Genomic DNA, 23190 nt, shown 5'->3' with positions numbered 1-23190 from the left:
TTGTCTTGGTAGCATTTTTCACACAAAGTCAATCACTCATTGCCCCCCAGATCTGTAGTGTTTGGTCAATGCACATTATTCAGTGATGGTGCAAACAGAAAAGTGGAGGGTTCGTCTTCTGTGTAACGATAAACATAAACACATGCTTCAACAACTTCTCAACACCCTGACCCTGATCTTTGACCTCTGATAATTTCTCTCTGGGGATCAATTGTCAAAAACAGTAAGTCTTGTGACATTGCTATAAGCTGTGCAGCGCCGTGCCGTGCCATAGGTTAGTGATTTAACCTGTTGTGACATTTGCTTGATTGTGTCGGGAGTCTATATTCGCCATAGACGAGTCATTTCCTCAGCTGCCAACCTGTTCATTTAAAATCCACTTTAAATTTTGCTTTCAGTGTTTGTAAATGCTATTACTAAGGTCACGCATGGTCCAGTTATTGTGTTTCACATTTTTATTAATAACTCTCACTCAGATTAGCAGAGTAGAATGCTGCACAAAGCATAACGACTGATAACCAATACACTGTTTTGTTGTGTAGCTTTAAATAGGCTTGCTGTGGTAAATTGTGGTCTTGTTTTGCATAATGGAAACAATCAGAGTAATTATCATTACTATTATTATTATTAGGAGCATGCTGGGAAAAATATTTAAAAAAAAATCATCCCATAATAAATTGCCCTTTTTTTTATAAATAGATGGTGAAATTAGTGCCTTTGCTGGAGTGACTAGATTTTACATTTTGGACAGTGTTTGACGGCACGGCTGCTCAATCAGCAGTTCTGCTGATCTATAAGGCTTTTCTTTTTTACTCAGACTGAACCAAATGTGTGTCTTTCAAAGCCTGCATAGAATCATGAACGATTTGTTTTTATCTTTGTGTACACAAATGATTAAATCTAGTTTTCGTCTTTGTTTTCACAAGCAAGTTAATTGGTTTCATGTGGCACAAATGCAATCTGGTGTAATTCAGGTATGGAAGCCGTCAATCAGTAAGTGTCATATTTTACATACATGTAAATAATGGAATACACGAATAACTGGCTGATACAAATAATACATACTGTAAAAAAAACCCACTGCAGAATAATTTTGGCTGCTCAGTCAGCGCTGGTGTTTTCTTTTGCTTACATTTGGACTCATTAAAATGAGTCCAAATGTAGATTTCATATTGTGCAAATTAAAAAAAAAAGAAAAGAAAAAAGATTAATAAATGTGGCTAATTAAGCTTGTTTTTCCTATGTTTATGAACATTCTGTTATGAAGAGTGAGGAAATGTGGCAAAAAGAAAATGTAGTGGGATGTCTGCATATTCAGATTAAATGTCATAATAAATTGTTCATTCATGGCCCGACTCCAAATTTAGTATCAAGTATTTCAGAAAGTTGTGATTCTGAGCTTCTCAAACTTTTTTGTATGATTTGTTTGAGATGCTTAACTTCATATACCTGAGAGGAATATCTGTTTTCTCATTTAACTGAGCCTGACGGGCATACTTGGTAGCATTTGTCACACAAAGATCCACACATTTGTAGACATGATAAAAATGTGTTGTTGTTGATGATGTTATTCTGCCTCTGTTTGGTTTACAGTATATGCTGCGTCCTATCAGACCTGACTGAGGGAGCATTTGTGTGTATACAGCAGCAGCACAGGGTCAGGCAAGGTCATGAGACGTACACTTCTGAAACTTTGTGTGGTCGCTTCTTAGTGTGTGGAGCCCACTGGCTTAATCCACACCATGCAAAGTTATTTGTCAATAGCTTGAATCTAATGGACACTTGTTTATATTTAAAAAGAAATTACAGACTACAGCTTTAAAACACTTGTTTGTAAGGTAGAGAAACTGGTTCTGTGAATAGTTTATTGACAAAAATGGGAAGCCTTCTTTGGCGTTTGAGGTGATATTGAAGAGGAACCCCAGGTGCACACTAACACATTTTAAAGTGCACCTTTCTGAAACAAGCTGATTTTTGAACCCTCTTGATCGAAGACAGAGTTTAGTTTTTTACTCGGTAGCGGGCCGCTTTTTTTTTTCCTCAAAGACCGAAGTATGCAAGCATCATCCATGTCAAGTGGCAGGACCCCGTTGCCTTGGAAACAGGAAGGAAGCTATTTTGACTCGTGGGCATGCTGCCACTCCTCTATGAGCCATGGCCTCATGGAGAAGCGGCGTAATGTCTGCACAAAGCTGACAACATTGATCTGTTGGACGACATGACCTTTGCCACTTAGTCAGTTGCATGCGGGTGAAAGAATAAACAACCTTTTTTTGAAAATATGAAATAATCTACAGCATATAGGCTCAGCTGTCCAGAGCTATAAGAGGAACGGTCAGCAGATCACCAAGGTTTTTGCAGCATTTATTAACACTAAGTGATAATTATTATTATTGCTAATTTTCTATATGTGAAGCAGTGTTGCACATTACAGCAGACACTGAGCATGAAATGAAAATGTTTATTTCCCTAATGCTCCCTCACACAGTGAGGTCAGAGAGGAGGTTCAACCAGAGAGCAGCCCTCTGGAGTTGGCAGTGAGACTGAGTTTAGCTCAAGGACTCTCCAGCAGGGCAGCTGCAACATGAGGACATACTGTATTATGTGCTAACCATCTCGTCTCCGGGTTCCATGTATATTCTGCATATAAACAACCTTCTTGATTTCCATTTTGAAGCACCGGTGTATAAGAATTAGTGACATCTAATGGTGACACTGCAGATAGCAACAAACAAAGGACCTTTCCACTCACCTCTACTTTTCTATCAGGGAACGATGATAGTGTTCGCATACCAGAAAGGTATGAGCATCAAGGTGCCCTGAGACTGATGGGGTTTCCATATAAACAGGTAATAAAAACACAACTCACTTCACTCCCTCTCCTGTTTCCTGCATCTTATTTGTTGGTTTATATACTGTGATAGTGAGGACAATGCTGAGAATATTGTGTATCCCTACATGAAATACACACATGTCCATTCAGCCTGCTATAGAAACATGATATCACAAGATGGTGGACTTCGTTAAAGCACGACCCTTGCCCCACAACAGGCCACAACAACCAAAGAGTTTCTCCTTTTACAGTGATTATACATTTATACAAAATCAGTTAGGGTAGTAAACTCAATTTCTGCCGTTAAATCCTCCGAAAGGTTACACACAGGGCCTTTAAGGTTACAGTATATTCTGAATTCTGATGAGCAACACATCATTCTCATTAAACACCTCTTTAGGATCGCCAAGCTTAAGCTGTGATTGTGTCGCCGACTCGCCAACAAAGTAATGTCACCAATCTCACTCTTTTTCTTATTTCAGAAAGTCCAACAAAGGCCCAGCTCAGAGAATGACTGGGGAGAAAAACAGCCGCTCTTTCCGCCCGCTGCCGCAGACAGAGGGAGAAAAGGAGAGATCGACAAGCGAACAAACACAGACGTCCCCACGGTATTTGTTTACAATGAGCCACAACTTCCCCTGAGGTGGCACAAGGTAACAAAACAAGAGACACAAGCCAAGCAGAAACGGCAGCACACACAGCTTAGTGGCTACAGCGGATGATTTGGAGTTATTGTTGAGTTTATAAAAGACAGATGATAAAAGACAACAGGATTTCAGAAGGTCAAGTCTCTTCTTGTGATTTCACTGTAAAAGCAGAAACAAACTTTTTCCTTTATGTCCCTGTACGACCACATGTTGCCTGGGTCCGTCAAAGTTGTGCTGTTTCTAGTTCAGATACAGAACATCAGACCTGAGGACACATGTAGCTTGCTCATATTCAAATTCAAGGGATTTTAATAAAGGAATTTGCTTCTGCCTTTAAAAACTAGAGCATGGTGCAACCTACAATTCTTTCTTATTACCTGTGACGACAACCACCCTCAATAATTCATTGTCACTGATGTTTCTGAAGTATCTTTTACTGTCATTAGATAGGATATGATATAAGTGTTTCCACTGTACTCACGGGTGCCATCGAAGCGTGTAGCGATGGTGTCCAGAAAGGTGTTCTGGGGGGCCAGGAGGCCCTTCATCACTGGCATCTTGGCCCAGATGTGGGGCAGCCAACCGCTGGCTTGGCGTCACACCATCCCAAAATTGGAGCAGGTGGCTTCCAGGGGCACTCAACAGGGGCAGGAGGAGACTTTTAAGGGGTGGCAGTCCAGTCACTTGGACACACATTTACAGTAAACTCAACTACCTGTCTCCAAGCGAAGCCTCTCCCAAAGACAGCAGAGCAGCCTGGGGAAGCCTGGAATAACTCACTCCAGCAATGAAAAGGTTTAGGTGAGAAATTAAGAGTAGCAATCACCGGCAAAAGTCAGCAAGGAGGGATCTGGTCCTGATGACGATGAGATCCAGACAGCTTCTGATCCATCAGCCCAGCTGTTGATTGTCTGCTCCTCTTACTCAGAGAGCTCCTTCCAGCAGCAGCGTGGAAGAAGTTATGCTCTATATCACCTCTGTTTTCCATTTATAAGTGGACCAGGAACCTGATCTACAAGACAAGAAAAAAAGAAAAGACAGGACATGTGTCCACACCTCTTTCATCCGTCAGCTCAGCACTCTGTCAGGATGCTGTGGCAGAGTAGTGCTCTGGAGCTTTCTCTCCCTCTCTTTCTCTCTCTCTCACACACCCGCTCCTGCTTCCATCCACTCTTGTGATAGCCCAGCCAATGATATGCTGGCATCCTCTGTGGGGACCTGTTTCCATCTGTGGTGGGGGTAGAGAGAGAGAGAGAGAAAGAGAGAGAAGGAGGGAGCAGGGAGGGAGGAGGATGCTTTCGGAGCAGGTGACAGCACCATTACACCACATAGAGCTACTATCAGCACATGGCTTTTGTGTGCATGTCTGCAAATCAAGGAAAGATGGATTACCTGCATTTCAGTCAATGCAGCCGATTGTATTCAGCCAGACCATGTGGTATTGTGCTGTTCTGTCATGGGAGTCTGACTTAAGGGGGAAATTGTGAAGTGTGTGTGTGTGTGTTTTTCTTTATGTTTTTTTCTTACATATCTACTTTGTGGTGGAGCTGTATAAGCTAATCCTTGAATATTGCTGTTTTTTTACAAACTTTTTTCCTCTCTTCTGGATGGAGCTGGTCACTACCATCCCTTACAATATCCTCATGAGAGAATTAAGGCTCTGGGGGTAAAAGCTGCTAAGAGCGGATTAAAAGGATAAGCCTGGAGATGTTTTTCATGAGGACCAAAGAAACATCACATCTTATCTCACTTTGACCCAAGCAAACAGCACAGCGCAGCTGATACAGTAAACACCTAATGATGATGCTCGGCAGTTTAGAACATTTCTTGTCCAATTTAATATACATCTTCTTATTTTACAGTAAACGGAGAAAGATGAGCCTATTCCCTTCACTACGGATGGTCTGTGTGTTAAATGACAGCAGTTTAAGGTGTAATGTAATGATGTTAAAATGGACTCAACTTTGGGCAGAAGAGGTGACAAAATGGGCCTAAAGACTGTGATGGTTGTGTCCACTTTAATTGTGACTAGAGGAGGTTATGAACAGGAGGGAAAGTCTGAGTCTTACTCAATTGCAAAGCTGAATTGTCACTGTGATTTATGTGCAACTTCAGGTTTTGCAGCCAGCACCTGAATAAAAACCATAAATAGATCCTAAATCAATGTCACTGAATACAGAATAAATGTATGTGTGTGTATGTATGTATGTATATATATATATACATACATACACACACATATGTATATATATACATATATATAAATGCATGCACTACTCTGTTCTTTGTTTTAATGACTCATGGGAGTGTATGAAGAAATGCAGCTGTGATATAACAGGTTTAAAAATGGAATATTGCAGTTTTTCTGTGGCAGTGCCTGCAACAAGAGAAAGGGGAAAACAGATGTTCACATTACATTTCCTAGACCACAAATCAAGTGTAACTTAATGCAAATTAGGAGTCAAGTGAACAAAATGCGTGACAAAAAAAAATAAATAAGCAGACATTTCCGGTTGGGCGATGGTAATCTTGTGGAAGCTGTGCGTGAGCTTCCTCAAGCCCACAAAGTGAAGATTATAATGTTTTGGCTGAAAAATAACATTCCACTTGACATGATCGACAGGACTCACGGCCAACTGCAGATGTCTGCGCCGAGGAGAATCAGGTCAGAGAAGTGGTGGGTGACAATGACACATGCACTGGCACTTTATCTACTCCGGCATTAAACAGAAATTCAGACACAAATAACAAGGGGAGGGAGCAGGTGGTGATTCTGATCAGAGGCAATGCTGTGTAAACTGATCATTAACAGCCTGTCAGTCAAAAAAACATCTGCAGAGAAAAGGAAACTGAAATGCATACAGTCATTAATCAGTCCATTAGACAGAGCAGGTGAGCTAGATTTGGTGAAAAGGAGTAAAAAGATAAATAGTGAAAGTAGTGTGTCTGACTGCACACACTAGCAGAGTATTGTCCCTGCTCTCAGATCCTATTCAAGCCCTGGCAGCCCTTGACTGTTTATTTATTTTGAATGGCCTCGCATTGTCCTTTCTTCTTGTAGTTCATCCATCTCCGCTTGTCTCTAATAAAGAGTCTTATTCATTAAACATGCTCACTATCTACACCACAGTCTCATACGACAGAGTGACGCACAGGCAGCCAGGTGAAATTTTACCCCAACTACATTTCCCATAGATCGTAACGTATCTAAATATGCGCTGGAGGGGAAACATGCAGGGGCATCACTTACATTTAAAATGTAGCACTCCAGATTTGGAATACAAAATGAATTAGGTGTATCATTATTTACGAAAAGCATTCAAATGTGTTTACCACTTCAAACCTGAATGAAGAACCCACAGCCCTAATCCTGACTCGAGCTGTGAGATGGAGAGTTAAGCTTTATAGCCGGCATCATTCACTCAACATGCAACATTCCCTCCCTCTCAATCAAACACGTCCTCCTTTCCTCAGCCAAACCATTGAGAAATCCGGCCTTGCCATTCTCAAATCTCCTCTGTTTACACTGAATTAACTTGCGACTGAGCAGATGTGCTCCGAAGATCCGTGTCTGTGCTCGTGTGCAAATCCTCTCGGCACGTGGCGGAGGCAAACAGAGCGTCTCCCCAAACAACTGCACAAAGAAAAGAGTCTGTGATGAATTATTCAAATGAATATAGTCACATCGTGGTTTCATAATTTACAGTGACTTCATTGTCTTTATTCCCCTTTAATGTTTTAAGTTACTCCCACTGGTTGAACAGGATTATTCCAAAAAAAAACTCTACTTTACTGAATAAACAAAAGTATGTGAGCACAATACAACATATTGTACATCTCAAACAAAATATTATCCCACTTTTCTCTTTACATTTTCAATCGTCTTGACATAAATTAGTTTAAGGTGGGTTGTTAGTTTGAGCTTTAAAGGTTTTGCTGTTAGTTTTTTTTTTTTATTTATGGGTGACTATAATCAGTTTTAATACAGTATTCTACTTTTAATGTTGTCTGTTTCCCCAGTAATCAGGGAGGTGAAGTGTTTAAAGTCAGTAGTGAGGCTGTAACCTCACCAATGTGCTTGGGAATGTGAGGAAGAAGAGAGACTCTCAGTTCCTGAGGTAACCACAGATTAAACTGTTTAAAACCTCCAGAGAATAAAAGCCAAGGCATCAGCCCCTGTTTCTTTACATCGCCATCTAACAGCAGTGTAGAAGTTCTTCCCCGATCACACCGTGTGAAGCAAAAATAACGTGACAGCAGTGTCAAATCTCTGCTGAAATTGAATGTTACTAAAAATATCATTAACCCACTTTTTGAATGAGGGAACCTGCAGGAGAAAAAGCACGTCAGGCAACATGTGAGGGTAACATGCATTCATGAAAGGGCATGTTCAATGTGTAGCTGAACACTTTTGCATCTTTGACGTTATACATGGCTTACTACAAATCTAGACAGTAGAAAAATGATACTGAATACTGAATTTACCATCATTAGGCTAAATGCTGATGTGTTGAATGTTCCTTATTCTGCCCTTGCAACTGTTCAGACTTGCTTGCCTCTGGTTTGGAGATGAAGAGGTCAGATTATATAATGAGTATCATGTACCAGCCTGAGACACAGAGGATCACTCTCACTGACAATATGGTTGCCAGCGGGAAAGGAAATCCAAATCTTAGTCACTTAACAAAAGGCTCCTTTAATAAAGTATACACCAACTTCAGTCTATCACATATTAAGACTATGTTTGCTGCTTTATCCAGTTGTTAGAAAACATTTTCTGTCTGGAAACTGAAGTGTATGTCTCTTAAGAAAAAAGCTCACTTACCATACCTTGGTCATACCAGTCATTCCAATACCTACAAAGGTACACAATATTAGCTGTAACTATTTTAAATTTAAAAAAAAGGAAAGAAATGTGTTTATCATATTTGGCCCAGGTGTAACTCAAAGTGCATGAAATCAAAAGGGTGCACAATATTAGCAACATTGTCTCTATTTGAGATGTTTAAGATATTTAAGATAAACATGTCACATATGACACAAAATAAATATCAACGCTATCAAAACTATCACAGGCCACGCAGATTGTTTTGTTCAGGGTCAGTGCCACTGTAGGAATTTATGTAGGAATCTGTTCTTCTAGTGTTAGCTCAGTGTTGGTGGTGGGACCACAGGCTGGGCCAACAAGAGGTTGCTTTTGGGCCACATGTGGCCCACGGGCCACCATTTGAATAGGCTGGGCCTACAGGCTTGTTCATCTACTGCTTTCTCAACCAGTGAGGTCAAATGTGTTACTGTGTGACTTGGGTGTTTGAAATATGTTTTGCTCTGATTCACTTAAGTGTCAAAAATGTACAAATCATGACAGCAGCAGTACAACAGCAGCTCCACACAAGCTATAAAAGTGCTGAATTTCTCTCTGGACTTTGGTGCAGGAGAATGAGTCATTTACAAACTTCAGTTTCCAGGCAAGAAAGGCTGCCTAACAGTGAAATAAGGCAGAAAATGTATTCTTGTTAATGGCTTCCTTGTGTCCTTGCCATGTAGTCGGTGAGAGCATTTTGTCCACGTCCCAATAAGGTCCTTGTTACAATCTACACTATGTGCCAGTATCCCATACATCCACACTATCCCTATAGGGGGACTGTTTTCTATTAAATGTATTTTCCTTAAGTAAAATAAAACAACAATGATAACACTCAAGCGCACATTAATTTGTGCCCTTTGTCATAAGTTGCACTGATAATCTCATTTTCTTATGATCTTATATATTGTGTAGCAGATAAGTAAGAATAATTCTTTAGCACAGATCTCCTGTGTTTGTTGCACAGGACCACCTTACCTGACACGTTAAACAAAAGGACAAAAGTCTGTATCAATAAAATTGTAAATACAGTTTTATATATGTATATAAACATAGTCAAGACAAGATGACTCAGTCAGTCAGTGCGGACCACTGTGAGAGTCACAAGATTGTTCGGTTTCCCACAACAGGAGCTTTCAGGAAATCGTTTTGCCTAGTAAGAATTCAGCATATTCTTTCCTGCGCAGCACTCGGTGCATTTTGAAAGTGTTAGGTGAAGTGTTTGAGAAGGCCATCATCTGCTTACGAAGCTCCTTGAACGCACCCTCGGCCACAAGCTGCACCCTCATTGATCCTATGCTGCCTTTGATACGGAAAGACCTGTAGACAGCCGAGTCCTGCTGGAGACAGGCGTCCAGCTGAAAGAAAGGAGGGAAGAAATCATTCAGGCAAAGAAGATTAAACTACTTGTAATTCCATGACAAAGATGTGGTGTATTTTTGCTGCTTGCACTGATGAGCATACCTTGTACCGTTGTTCTTCTGTGAGGTTCCTCACACCTTTCAGCTCCACAAACACCTGGTAATGAGGATCTGAGCCGCCTATTGAATCTCCTGCAACACAACAGTAAAGTAAGATTTGCTACCTCCGTGAAGTAAGCTGTATGAAATATTTTGGGAGGATACAATGTTTTGTTTTTTTGACACTGTTCTGTAATGTTTGTCTGCAACACTTTTTGTCTTATTTGTTAAAATCCTACCTCAATAGAATTGAAATTAATAATAACTTAATTTAAATCAGGATGGAATGATTTTCTTGTGTATCTGTCTGTTACTAACTGATCGTCCTGTCTCGGTGCATCCTGACTAACAGGTGTATACCACTGAAGCAGAGACGACAGCCAGATGTTAGTAAACAAGTCACAGAAAAAAGGTTGTTTTTTGGGGTGGAACTTTGGCAAGAGAGCTCATGGTAGTAAAATCTTCCATCTGAAGACTGCACCTTTTAAGAGAACAAGACTTTTTCACATCTTTTCGTCCTGGACAGCCGGGTTAAAAAAGACCCCATACACAAAGAGATCGGATTACACATTCTGATATGACCGTATTCAAAATATCTTACCCAGGATGCCACTCTCTGCACAGCAGTAGTCGACCAGCTGAGCTCCTGGCCACTGAGCAACAGCTTTTTTCAGAGTGTTAAGGAACAACGCTTCAGAAACTTTCTCCCCCCGAACGTTCAACATCTGCCCTCGTCTACAAGGAGACGGCAAAATATTTTGCTTTAAAAATGTGTTCAGGCAGACAACAGGACATCGAAAAACACATCACATGCATTTACTTGCTCACAGTGCCAAACTGTACCTGTACTGAAACTCAACAATGGGACACTGATTGTGGAATCCAACAACTTTCACAATGTCTCCAATGCAGTATCTGCAAAACAGCCAATATCAGTGTCACTAATGCAACTGTCCAAAACATAAACATCAATAATTTTTGTTTGACTTTAATTGCATATTAGATTGCCTGGTGAAGCCAGAGCACAAATCTTGAAATAAGCTTCATCATGCAGTGCAGTCAAGTGAAACCACATCACAACAACACAAGGTAATTATGGGCCATAATTTTAATCACACAACTTTTTTATAGCCTATAATTTGGCTGAAGGGCACTTAAAAAAAGTCAGACCACACAATCGTCTAACCATGGAGGTCAAAGAACAACACACCATGTTAAACCAAAAAGCAGATTTGAGATCATGTACCTGAAGAGTCCTGATGCATTTGTAATGACAAGCTCATAGTTTTGTCCCTCCTTCACCTCGTCCATGAGCAGAGTGTCAGGCGTCTCCTCCCCGAGGCTGCTCTCTGGCAGGAACTCGCAGAACATGGAGCGAGGACACAGACAATAGTGTCTGTTCTGCTCCTGAGGCCAAAGGTTGACCCCTATCAGACCTGCCCAGGTTCATGCATTCAATGGATGACATTTTAGCATGTAAACACTTAAATAATGATAATTTAAACATTTTTAAACATCTTAAAGATTAAGTCATGATCAGACCTCAATTCAAAAGGACATTTTCAAGTGTGCCAGGGAACTACAGTGGTCTTCACATACCAAAAACAATGTTGTTCTTCTTTGTTTGAGTATTAAACTTCCGCTTCAAAATGCAAAGTACATATTCTTGCTAGGTTGTCTTTTTTTAGGCTGCTGTAGAAGTATGGCCGTATAAGCCTCTGTAAGTACGTAAAAGGCTTATTCTATTTAATAAGGAATTATATACTATATATTTATATATATACACAACTAAAAAAACACTACATTTTTTGGGTGAAATTGTATCTGCTGTTTTCTTATGATAATTTGTTTCTATACATTTAACTACACAAATATGGTCATTCATGATCTTTGTTACATCAAAGAAACATTTCCTGGCACTGTACCATCTCAACTGACTTCCACATTATCATTTATAGCAGCTGGTATAAAATCATTTTGGTTGTGTACTGGTTCTCACCTTCAGTGGCAGCATAGAAGGGTGAGTAGAAAGGCACTCCCTGGCAGTAATTATCCCTCAGCATTTCCCCGTAGATCTGATTGGAGCCTGAGTCGACTGCCAACACGAGGTGGAGGTGAGGCCAAAGTCGCTTGGCGATTCCCCTGAAGCCTTCCTTAAAGTGGGCCCGCAGCTGAGCAGCTCTCTCTGAGTCTGGCTTCATGAGAGCTTCGAGTCTCACCCTCACTTTGGGATCAAGAGCCAGAGCATTGCTGACCGTCCCCTGTTCAATGTCCCCCACTAGCTCCTGCCAACGATCCTACAGGATGAAGAGGAGATCAGATAGAAACTAGAGAACGTACTCAGAGAGCACAAACCTCCTCCAAGGCTGCTCAGTTTCCCAAAGTGTGGATACATTCCCCAAACTCATAAACCATGTCACCACTAAAATCTAATAATTTCTTCCTGAGGCCATAACCTGCACTCCCGGGAAATTCCACACAAATACACCTTATTTCTTTCTTTCTTTCTTTTTTTTTAATTATGCAGCTCGTAAACAGACAAACTCACTTTCATATAAAATCTTCAATATTTTCTACATTTACACATTAAAATCTAGTAGAAAAAAGAGGCTTTTACATTAAATGCAACCATTAATACATCAGTTGGTGAACTACATTGTACCTGTAGGGCACTGAAAGCATAGAAAACTGTGGAGGCAAAGTTGGACTCCAGTGTTCCTACACTGGCATCTTTCAGAGCAGAGGGTAGAGGGTATCCTTTTCACTGAGAACCTTAGGACACAAGAATACAAAACATGACCATCAAATACTGTGAATCATCCATCATTTGACATAGAAAAGAATTCCAAAACCTCAAAGGCAGGTGCTGGGGTGGTATAGAGATTTAACATGTGGCGAGAAGATGCTGGAGTGGAGGAGTTTGGTCCGATGGGAATGCTGGCCTCAGACTGCCGAAAAGTAGGTGTGTAGAAGAACTTAGTCGTGCGCTGCAGGTTGTCTGTTGCAGGGAATGCCTGCTGCATGGCATCCAAACATACAGTGACACCCTAGTAGAAAAACACAAATTAATAGGGTCATTTTCATGCTTTAATATGTCCAAGAGTAGATGTTACGTGCCAGGGTGAACAAACAAGCAAAAACTTCACCTGGAGAAAGAACTCAGTGTTGGTGTCTTTGGTGCTGAGCAGCATGGCACTGGATCCTGATGTCCCAGAGGTCATGGCCAGGATCAGTGGCTTCTTGGCAATGATCACCTTCTCCTCCCCTGCAGCGATGCGTCTGATGAACTCTCTGTAATGCTCATATGTGGTGATGGGGTGACGTGCCCGGAAGCTAACACTGTCTGAAACACGAGAATAACTGTGAAAAAGCAATTTAAGTCACATAAAGATTGCTCAGTTTAAAAAAGAAAACTTAATTTGGCTGATGAGAAAGCCCAAGCAATGCTAATAAGATATAACTTATCACACATGATTGCCAAAGACAAAAATTAAACTCCATGTTAATGGCATTATAGTTTTCTTTCTTAGATCTTTTAATTCCTCTGGAGATTGATGAGCTCATAAAAGTCAATATTGTGCCTTGATAAACATTTTTTATGGACAGTCACAGTACATAAAATTGTTGTTATATGAGGGCACATTTGATATAGCCAATTTGGGATTTGTCTTCAGTTTGCTAGATGATGGTTGACTAAAAATAAGCAAAATCAAAAACATTATCTTGAGATGATTGGATTTATTTTATTATTCTATTTATTAATATATATATATATATATATATATAATATATATTACATAAAAATGTATTTACATGTATACAACACTTCTTTTTCATATTTCATTGAGCACAAGATTTTCGATCAATCGATCCGTTTACTGATGTAAATATGGATTGATAATAAAATGGCTCACCTTAATTAGTACAGAAACTATGATGTCTAGTGAAAACAATTATTTGGGGCAACGATCTAAGTAATATCGCAGTTATGTGGTTCTGTTGTAGCCTATAGACTCAGACAATATGAAAATAACACAACAGCAGTCCTCATAGCTCATCCTAAATGAGGCAGAACCTCATTTTTAATGCTCTGTTTAGGGTTTGGGCTAGGATGTGAATTTTGGTTAGATAGAGGTAAGGAATAATGCTTTGTTTACTCTCTCCAAATGAATGACAATCATTGCAGAGTCCTAAAAAGAATTGTTGCACAAACCAGTGTGTGTCTATGTGTTTGTACTTGTATTTGTAACCTCTTTGGGACCTTTTCTGGCTAAAACACTAACACTGTCAGTAACTAGTAACCTTATTGGACAGCAAAATCCGGTCCTAATCAGGCAGAATCTAACTGCTGAGGAACTAGTTAAGTTAAGGGATGATATTTTAATTGTGTTAAGATAAAGGTTAAGGTCACACAGTGCCTGGTTACTGTTAAGGTTAGGGATAACACTTTGTTTAGGCTGTCCAAATGATGAAAACAATGCAGTGTCCTGAAGAAGAATAGCTGAGCAAACCGGTGTGTGTGTGTGTGAGCACACATGTGGAGAGACAAAGTGCGACATTTCTTGATGTATAATCAGACAAAAGACATAATGAAGATTTTTTTAAGATGTTGACCTGCTCCAACACACCCGATTTAAATGGCCAGCTCTGCCTCTCTGCAAAAGCGTGATAACAATCCACTCATTTGAATAAGGTGTGTTGGAGTAGGGCAACATCTAAAACATGTAGGGCAATGCAGGACGAAGACTGAGAAACATTGTTAATTCACGGAAATAGGCTGATTGAAACTACTGAGTTGATAGCATGTGTGTCACGCACACAGCACATCTTTTCCATATTAATGCACTTCAAGGTTAAATTATATTTGACTGATTAAATGATGTTTAATAAGACACTTATCGGGGCTAATAACCTCAGTAATGTCCTGGTGTTGTGTTTATGACAGTTGCAGCCCACAGCCTCAGACTATGACATCACCCTGACTCTGTCTGTGAGTGTATGTGTGCGTGTGTGAACTGTTTTTATAACACGTGCCGGTGGATACACTGCACCAGCCCAAATATCACCATGTCAGTCACGTTTAATGGAGATGAAAAGCGAATTTCTTGCCTTTAAATGAGCTGAAGTCATACTGCCGTCCATAACATGTGTTTTCGCTGTTACGCAAGCGCTTCAGCAGCGTCTCCTCCTGAACTTGCTTCACATTGAGAGTGTCCGCTTCAAGTTTCCTCCTCTGCCTCCTGCCCAGCCAGCCCACAGCCTTCAGCGACACATACTGACTGAGCAGACCGCTCACAGTCCGGCCTTCACCCCTCATCCTCGACCTAATGTCCCTCCATAGCACCAGCGCTACACCGGCGGCCAGAGAGGACACGCCGAGGGCGGCGGACATGGCAGGCGGCATCACTGTAAAGAAACACAGGGAGCAAAGGAGCCACGTAGGGGCGCTGTTGGTTTATGTTACATACCCACATACACTCAAGATTGGACAACTATACTGCCAACGCTACTGCCAAACTTATTTTCTACTTATTGCCGGTTTCAGTTTTATCAAATTTAATCCACTTACCCTGCGTCTGGCCCGTGACAACACATACAACCGCTAAACAGAGCGGCACGGCGATGTGAAACCAATAAAAATCCATCTTACAGAAACAGTTATTATAATTTTATACGGTTAACGATAAAATAATTATGGTCTTGTTGCATCGATACTCCTAAAATATAAGGTTCAACTTTTGCTTTCGCAGCTGCTAACGCTGCTTCCGTGTTTGGGTCATAGGCTGTCGCTAATTGGTTCTTCGTCTATTTCTTCTTCTCTTGGTTTTAATGGCGGCTGTCAAATTAACATACAAGTGCAATACCGCCATCTCTAAGACTGGAGCGTGTATTAGGTGATTGCAAGGAAAGCAAAATAAAGGAAAAACGTTCAAAATGACTTTTTTTTCTTGATCATATTTCTTATAGTTCACTGTCCTGACTTAAAGTTAATGTGATCAGTAACACATGCTTTTTCTGCTAAAATATGTCAACATGGCAGCTGTAACCTGTAAATCTGCCCCTTGTTTATGCATTTTACTTATCTCAACATTCCTGATTTCTCTGATTTCTTTAGAGTAAAGAATCATGTATATTCTGGTGTATTTATTTTACTCTACGTAGGAAAGCACCGCCATCATCTCACAGATTGGTTGACTAAACAATGATTTTTTATGCACGGAACAGGTGTTATCATGTATGATAAGATCCTTTTTTGGGGAAATTTAGACTATGAATAATGAAGATTTGCAAGATTTATACTGATTGTAATCAGTGTATCAATGATGTGTCCGTCTGTGGATTTTCCACTGTTATTCACTACTTATTTGCTCGCTGCATATAAGCAACTATAAACACGCATATGCATATTTTCCATAAAACATTTTAATAATTTCTGGAGTTTTTAAGATTTATAACTTGGTCTAACCTGTCCAACACATGGAATTTTGGCACTGTAACCCAAAACCTGAGACATACAACATTACTCACAGAGATGTGATATTTTTTGTTGTGAATTTCACTTTTTTTTTCTCCACTTTCCCTGACACAGAAACTAAAATGTGAAAGGTCAGGTCATTTTTTGTACTTGGTGTAGAGTGAAGTGATGACATACAACAAAATTCTCTTTTCTCCATTTCCTCACCTGGTTGGTGCTTATAGTAATAAATATAAACATTTATTGCATTATTATTTCATATGAATCCAGATTCTGAGCAAAGTTTAGGTGATGTGAGGGGGCATGTAACTTTCAAAGCTTTGCTTGAGGAGAGAGCCCAAAGTTTCAGTCTTCTACCACCCCTGTGATTCATTCTTTAATTACTTAATGCTCATATAAGTCACAACTCACCATAACATCTTCACCCTCATCTAATTTGTTTGAGATAAAATACAGTTGTTCACGGAGCATAAGTAGGTAATAGATAGTAAACCAGAGACACTGGCTGTGTGTTCATCATCAACACCTGAAAAATGCAGGGTAGTGACGGACAAACTTTATTGTTTATACAAAAAGTTACAATCAATGATCACATTTATGATTATTACATTATAGTAAAGAATTCAAGGATATTTACAGATAATATTTCCCTACATTAAACATAACATGAAAAGTATTGCCTTGAAACAAAAGATAACATAAGAATGGTTGAATATCAACTTTATATTACGATATTATTACCAATATTGCTTCCCAGACTTTGTCATGTGGAAGTATTACAGTGATGATAGCCTGGAGTGATCGTCATTATTAAGCTGTTAGCTGGATATTACTTTGGGAATAACATGGTGTTACTGTAATATTATCTCTTCATTAGCACACTATTGTCATCATTATTATCAAGCTATTAACTGGAAATAAGATGTATTATATGCACTACATTACGTCCATTACAATATTATTAATTAACATGCGTTTACTGAACTGTAACACACAGAACTGACTCCATCCTTACTACTTATCCTTTTGGGGTTATAGGGACAGCTGGACAGCTGGGTTAGGGCTGGCAATTATTGGTATAAATTATGCATCAGGGTCAGAATTTGTCAGGTCTGTTATTGCCTATGCGAAGGCCATGTAAATGTCAGGACAGTAATATTAGGGGTCGTGTCCTGAGCTGCAGAGTGTGTTATGAGTCAGTTTTGCCTGTGGCTCTACATTAGTCCACAGAGACCTCTTCATCAGCTCTCCTCCTCAGAACCTGCAAAAGGTCACAGAGAACATTAAAACCCTTTGATGCTGGACTCAAATCAGTCAGAGTCTGGGGACATGCACTTTGCTCACCTGTTTCATTTCCATGGTGACAGCTGGTCACGAGAGAGGACGTGAAATTAAAAATCAATCATTACATGAAATCATTTTAATGACTGTAAGTCAGTTTTGTTATACTTTACTTGTCCAGGAAGAGGATGTCACCAAGGGTCCATCGACAGACACACCATAAACAAGCTCAGCAAGCCAGGAGACCTCGTCTGGGTCATCAACAAAAACCTCCTCTGCTTCATCACTGCACATCTCAAAGTCTGCCAAAAAAGTGAGAGTTTGTCAGGGTTGCAAGGCAATATACAGTATTTATCTTAAACTGTACATAATTGCCAAGCCACAATGTTGAAGATGTTTGGATGTGCATTTAAAGTGGGATTTTTACAGGAAAGTACACATTTGCTTTCCTCTACAGTGTAGTTCTCATTTATTATGTCTTCTAAGAAAACTAAATGGGTAGAAGCTGCCACACTAACTGAGCCATAGAGCTATAACCCCTTAAAATGTAGGTTTTCCTCTTAGCTGACCTGTGACAGAGCCTTCACCTCCGTCGTCCTCCTCCTCCTCCTCCTCTTCTTCCTCTTTGAACCAGCTTGTGCTTGTTCCTACAGCAACACTACAGTCAGACATGGAGGAGGTGAGGCTGCAGCTTTGAAGCCTCTGTCTCAAACGTGCCATGTCACAGATGTAGGTCTCTTTGTAGAGGCGACTGGCTGCAGATGCAGAGCGTTGGAAAGAAAAAGACACATAAGCATTGTGGTTATAGTATAAGAGCAGGTTTAAAGTAGTAGAAACATGCTGTAGGAACATGACAGGCAAAATGGCAGCCTCTGTACAGCAAGACCCTTGGCCTAAGGGCTACAAAAATCTAACACTTTCATTTTACAGTGATTTTACACCTATACTTAGATACTTATATTACATTTCTGCTCATAAAACCTCCTAACTAGACCTTTAAAGGAGGAACTATTTCTTAAAAGTATGAAATAGTGACAGAATAAGAACTTTTTATGCATTCAACCAATTCTGTACACATAAAAAGCCCTGATAACTGACCCTGCATGTCCTCGAGCTGCTGGACGTAGCTTGCTGCATCTCTGGTGTTGATGTGGAAGCGGTGGCTGTCTCTGAGGTGCTTCAGGATGTGTTTGGAGTGGAAGGCTGAATGAGTGTGGTATACCAGCTTCGGGAGACACAGAGAGCCCACTACAGCCACCTCGAACCTGCCGCCCTGAATGAGAGCAAGAGAGCCAGAGATGATGATGTTGCATTTATACGTGGAAATATGCAAATATACAGTATTTTGTTTGTTGGTGTTTTCAGGCTGCTACCTGGAAAGTGACGCGGTCGATGTCTGTCCAAGGAAAATCATACGATAGACACAGTTTCCCTTCCACCTCCTTAAGGAAAAAATAATAATCAAGCAAGTTCATATGTACATATTTCAGTTTTCGTGATACTTTGGTTATATTGGGTATTTCCTTCCATAGTTTCTCTCTTGTTGTGTGTATTTGCACAATATGAGACTTTTTATGCTATGTATTTATTTGTTTTGGTCAAAATACAGTGTAGCTATAACTCTAACCCTTTTATAAGTACTTTAGTCAGTCAGCCTTGTTTCATAGAGTCTGCCATTTTGTGCCTCAAGTCTTAAATGTTATTTAATAATGGGGGATATGCATCAAATAAAACATTAAACTGTAGAATGATTTGTTACCTTGTAAATATAGACCCCTTTCTCTGCTACACCAAGAAGGATTGAACTCCTCTGCTCTCTTTTCTCCTGGTCATGACATGACAGATGGAAAAAGCAGAATGCAAAAATGCAAGACTCCAAGTGACACATAACAGATGCTGCAGCAGTTAAAATAAACATTCATGGAGCACCAGAAGTGTCTGAGATTACACTAAACCTCTGCAATGGCAATAAACGCAGACAAAAGCTCGAAACCGTCCATGTGTGACCTGGATGTGGCCTCACCTGCCTCATTCTGTAGAAGGTGAGCGGTCCATCCTGCAGGCTGTTGGCCTCTGTGACAAACCTCTCAGCTCATCATGCAACACGGGACAGTGCTGGAGCAGGTAGTCTCGCCCCCGACGCTTTATCAGCTGAGGACACGAGCGTGTTACACATACAGTACTGTGCAGAAGTCTTCACAAAGCCACAACCAGCTTTGTTGTTGGCCTTGCTGCTGTAAAATTGTGATTTGACATGAAACTCTGGGACCTTTGGCACTTTGAATGGAAGGATATGACTGACAGTTGGCCCTATATATTATAAAATTGTATGTATTCAAACTACAAAACACAAAAATGTCTTGAATAAATCTGGTGTAATCGACTTTTTTTACAGCAACCATTTTAAAAGAGCCATAAGATGTGTAAGATGGAGGACACTTAAAACTTGACACTTTATTGTGCAGAAACTGTTTTTTTTCTGTTATTTTAATACTAGATTAGTATTTTCTAATAAAAAAGGATTGAGCAATAAACATACTGTATATGGTCATTATGGCAAATCTAATCACAACCAAGGACTTTTGCACAGTACTGTACACAAACATGGACACACTTTATTTATTTTACCCAGGAGGGGAAGTACTCTTCAGGGAGAAAATAATGTCTCTGTCTTCCCTCTGGTGTTTCTTCATTCACCTCCTGATCTCCAACGTCAGCTTGAAGTGCAGACGCGGCCAACTGGAAGAACAGAGCTTCCTGATGGCGGCTCTGAGAGCGCAGCACCTTCTCCCGCAGCTCATTGTAATAGAGCTGAAGCACTTTGCTGCTACTGGAACAAACAGAGTCACAAGGAAACATGACGTCAAGACCGTGAGGTTTGTATATGTTCAATAAAATAAAAGAACACGTGGAAATATGACATTATTTCAGAAAAAGGTGCTTACAATACGAGCTGTCCATGCTCTACGTAATACTGCACTCTCAGAAATGCAATAAACGGCACCTGAAGAGATTTCAACACAGTCTTAGTCATTCTCACTTAATCTAATCTATTAATAATCTTAATCTAATCACTTAATAATCTAGTACAGAAGTTTTAAGACAATAACAAATAACTCACTGTTGTGGTGCCTCGGCTCCATGTTTTGCCAAAGTACTTACTCAGCTTTTGGTCCAAATCAAGAAAGAGATATTCATTATCTAGGAACATTGGTCAAACAGAGTGGAATCAAGTCAAAACATGTTTCTCTTTAATAATATTTAATGTTGGTTTAGTTCATCTACTAACACACACATTTATATTACTGAATTTGTGATTCTTTCAAATAGTGTGGTGAAGGACTGACTGATCCTAAGCAAAGTCACAAAACATTGCATTGTCATTAGTTTCTATATCCAATTCTTGTGCGTAAGCTCCTTGAATACGAGCAGCCTCCCGGGAGTTCCGGCGTTCCGCAGTAAATGAAGTGCAAACATTTTCACTTCAACTCCCCCCAACAGACACTCGCTGACCTCTGAGAACAGCCAGGCCGAAGACGTGGAGGTCACAGAGGCCGAGCTGCGTCAGCACAATGCTCAGCACCTCGTGGCCTCTGGCTTTCACCTGAAAAAACTCACACACATTAACAGCAATATACTGAGACAATAACTGCCATCTAAACAGTCATTTGGGATTATTGTAGACGTTTAATCGGAAGTGTTTTCTGGAAGGAGAAGACCTGAAATACATATGGCTACATTGTGGGTGACTGACTTGACTGTCTTCCTACATACAAACACATATGTACTGTAAATGTATAATGTACATATATGTTCATGTGTACATGTACTATATGTATGTATTTTTATGTACATTTTACATATTGTAAATGATCTTTTGTTAATCATCAACATCAAACAGCTGTGACTGTAATGTCTACATGAGACATAATCTATAATGTTATATAACAATCTTGAATCTTAAGCAACTCAAACATCATATTTCTTGGTCCAATGTTTAGAACACAGATATACTTTGTACAACTGACCAATTTTGACAAACAAAATCCTCCCATTAAAACAAGTTTGGCCTTCACTGACATAGCCCTGGGATTTGTTATTGTCTTAAATACAGTGTGTACTTCTACTCCACTTTGCATAAAACGTCTTATTTCAGTTGTGACAAGAAAATAATAATAAAAGCAAAGCCCTGACCTTTACGGCCACATAAGATTTACAGTTCCAGTCTAGAAAAACACAATTAAAGTAAGTAGGTGTTCACCGTGTCGTGACTAGCATAGTAGCCATTATGTGAGAAAACTAGGCTTAAAATATGTGCTTATTTACAAAAGGTCAGTATTTATATAGTGTTTTTGAGTCTTGATCATTATATTACAGTTTTGTCATTCACTCATTCATTCATCAATATGCAGCACATAATGTGATACACCAGCACATACAGAATTTAGGATTAAGCGTCTTTCCCACATGAAGACGACCCTCTCTACCACTGATCCACGGCTACATCATTATCATACAATCATCTTTTTCTTTTTTGTTCTTTTTTCATAACTTTTCGTACATTTTTCAGCTTAATACAAATGTATTTATTTTTTAAATCAAGTGATGCACTCAGAAAAGACACTCAAATCAACAAATCAAGAAACTGATTTTGAATGACACAAAGTCACTCACCCCGACCGTAGAGTCCAGGTGCTGTTTGTCGGGCAGAAGGACACAAACTTTCCTCGTCCTCATTGTTTTTCACAGTAGCGTCAGCACGTCTCAAACGTTTCCTCCATGTGTCCTTCTGCCGTCCTCCCACGGACTCATCAAACAAGTGTGCCCTCCCTCCTCCACCTGACACACAGTGGCATATGATGTGGTGTGTGGTGTTTTCAGGGGAAGAGGAGTGGAAATATGTGAAACATTGACCTGAAACACATGACCTTGTCACATGACCACCAGGGAAGCATCTGCTCAGTCCCACATTCATTCTGCAGCATGACGACAAGTGCACGAAAGACAGACGGAGTGATAGATAGATGGATGGATGGATATACACACAGAGAGAAACCAGCATTTCATAATTTAACTAAGAAGCTGTAAGTTTGACATGTTGTGCATTCACAGATGATTCTGTTAGTTGCAAGTGAATATTTGAATTAGTTGCATTTCCAACATTATGGGCTAGTCTTCTCCTCATGGCCATTCTCATTTGAGCTCTGGCATCAACAAAGTACCATCCATCTTCTATCGCTTTATAGTCCACATAAGGGTCACGGTGGGAGCTGGAGTCAATCCCTTGTTCCAACCCGGTCACGAACCCAGGTCTTCTTGCTGCAAAGGCAAGAGTGCTAACCTCGACAAAGTACAGCTTTTTTTAAGACCAGCACATTAACATCGGTATTCTTTCCCTCATTCCGATGCTCGGTTTGAATATGGCCATGATTAGATTTGCTACATTGCCAAAAAAATGTTTTATTAGAATACAACCAGAAAATGCTAATCTAGTATTAAAATTAATTTTTTCAGAAAAAAACAGCTTCTACACAAGTGTGTCCTACATAAGTGTCTAAATGCACCGAGTTGCTACCATGTGGTCCTCGGATTAGGATTATGTACCTGATGAAGGGGTCAGTGAGTGTACT

At 40.0% G+C, this 23190-nt stretch overlaps 2 protein-coding genes and 1 pseudogene across 3 annotated transcripts in view; all 3 read right to left on the bottom strand.

Moving 5' to 3' along the window:
- The window catches only part of kcnh4b (potassium voltage-gated channel, subfamily H (eag-related), member 4b), a 52937-nt gene extending 43706 nt beyond the window's left edge, over positions 1 to 9231 (bottom strand). The window contains exons 1-2 of one of the 2 annotated variants that reach the window (XM_058620812.1): positions 4632 to 9231; positions 3962 to 4492 (exon numbers count right to left, since the gene is read on the bottom strand). In XM_058620812.1, the coding sequence (XP_058476795.1) occupies positions 3962 to 4037 (76 nt within the window). In that variant the 5' untranslated portion in view covers positions 4038 to 4492; positions 4632 to 9231. Of the gene's footprint in view, positions 1 to 3961 lie in introns of both variants that reach the window. The other variant, XM_058620811.1, reaches the window with a different exon arrangement.
- A 128-nt stretch (positions 9232 to 9359) lies between these two features.
- On the bottom strand, positions 9360 to 15590 carry ghdc (GH3 domain containing). The gene is given in 12 exon segments (XM_058620814.1): positions 9360 to 9702; positions 9809 to 9897; positions 10406 to 10539; positions 10648 to 10719; positions 11051 to 11240; positions 11804 to 12101; positions 12467 to 12549; positions 12552 to 12576; positions 12657 to 12851; positions 12951 to 13147; positions 14914 to 15210; positions 15374 to 15590. Coding segments are annotated over 12 exon segments (1878 nt in total). The 5' UTR covers positions 15450 to 15590; the 3' UTR covers positions 9360 to 9480.
- A 1758-nt stretch (positions 15591 to 17348) lies between these two features.
- Positions 17349 to 22995, bottom strand: LOC131448337 (FERM domain-containing protein 6-like; annotated as a pseudogene).
- Between the last annotated feature and the right edge of the window lie 195 nt (positions 22996 to 23190).

The sequence above is a fragment of the Solea solea genome, chromosome 21 (genome assembly GCF_958295425.1).
Source record: "Solea solea chromosome 21, fSolSol10.1, whole genome shotgun sequence".
In the NCBI taxonomy this organism is placed as follows: Eukaryota; Metazoa; Chordata; class Actinopteri; order Pleuronectiformes; family Soleidae; genus Solea; species Solea solea.
Note: the sequence above shows the minus strand (reverse complement) of the source record. Positions and strands in the feature narration are given on the sequence as shown.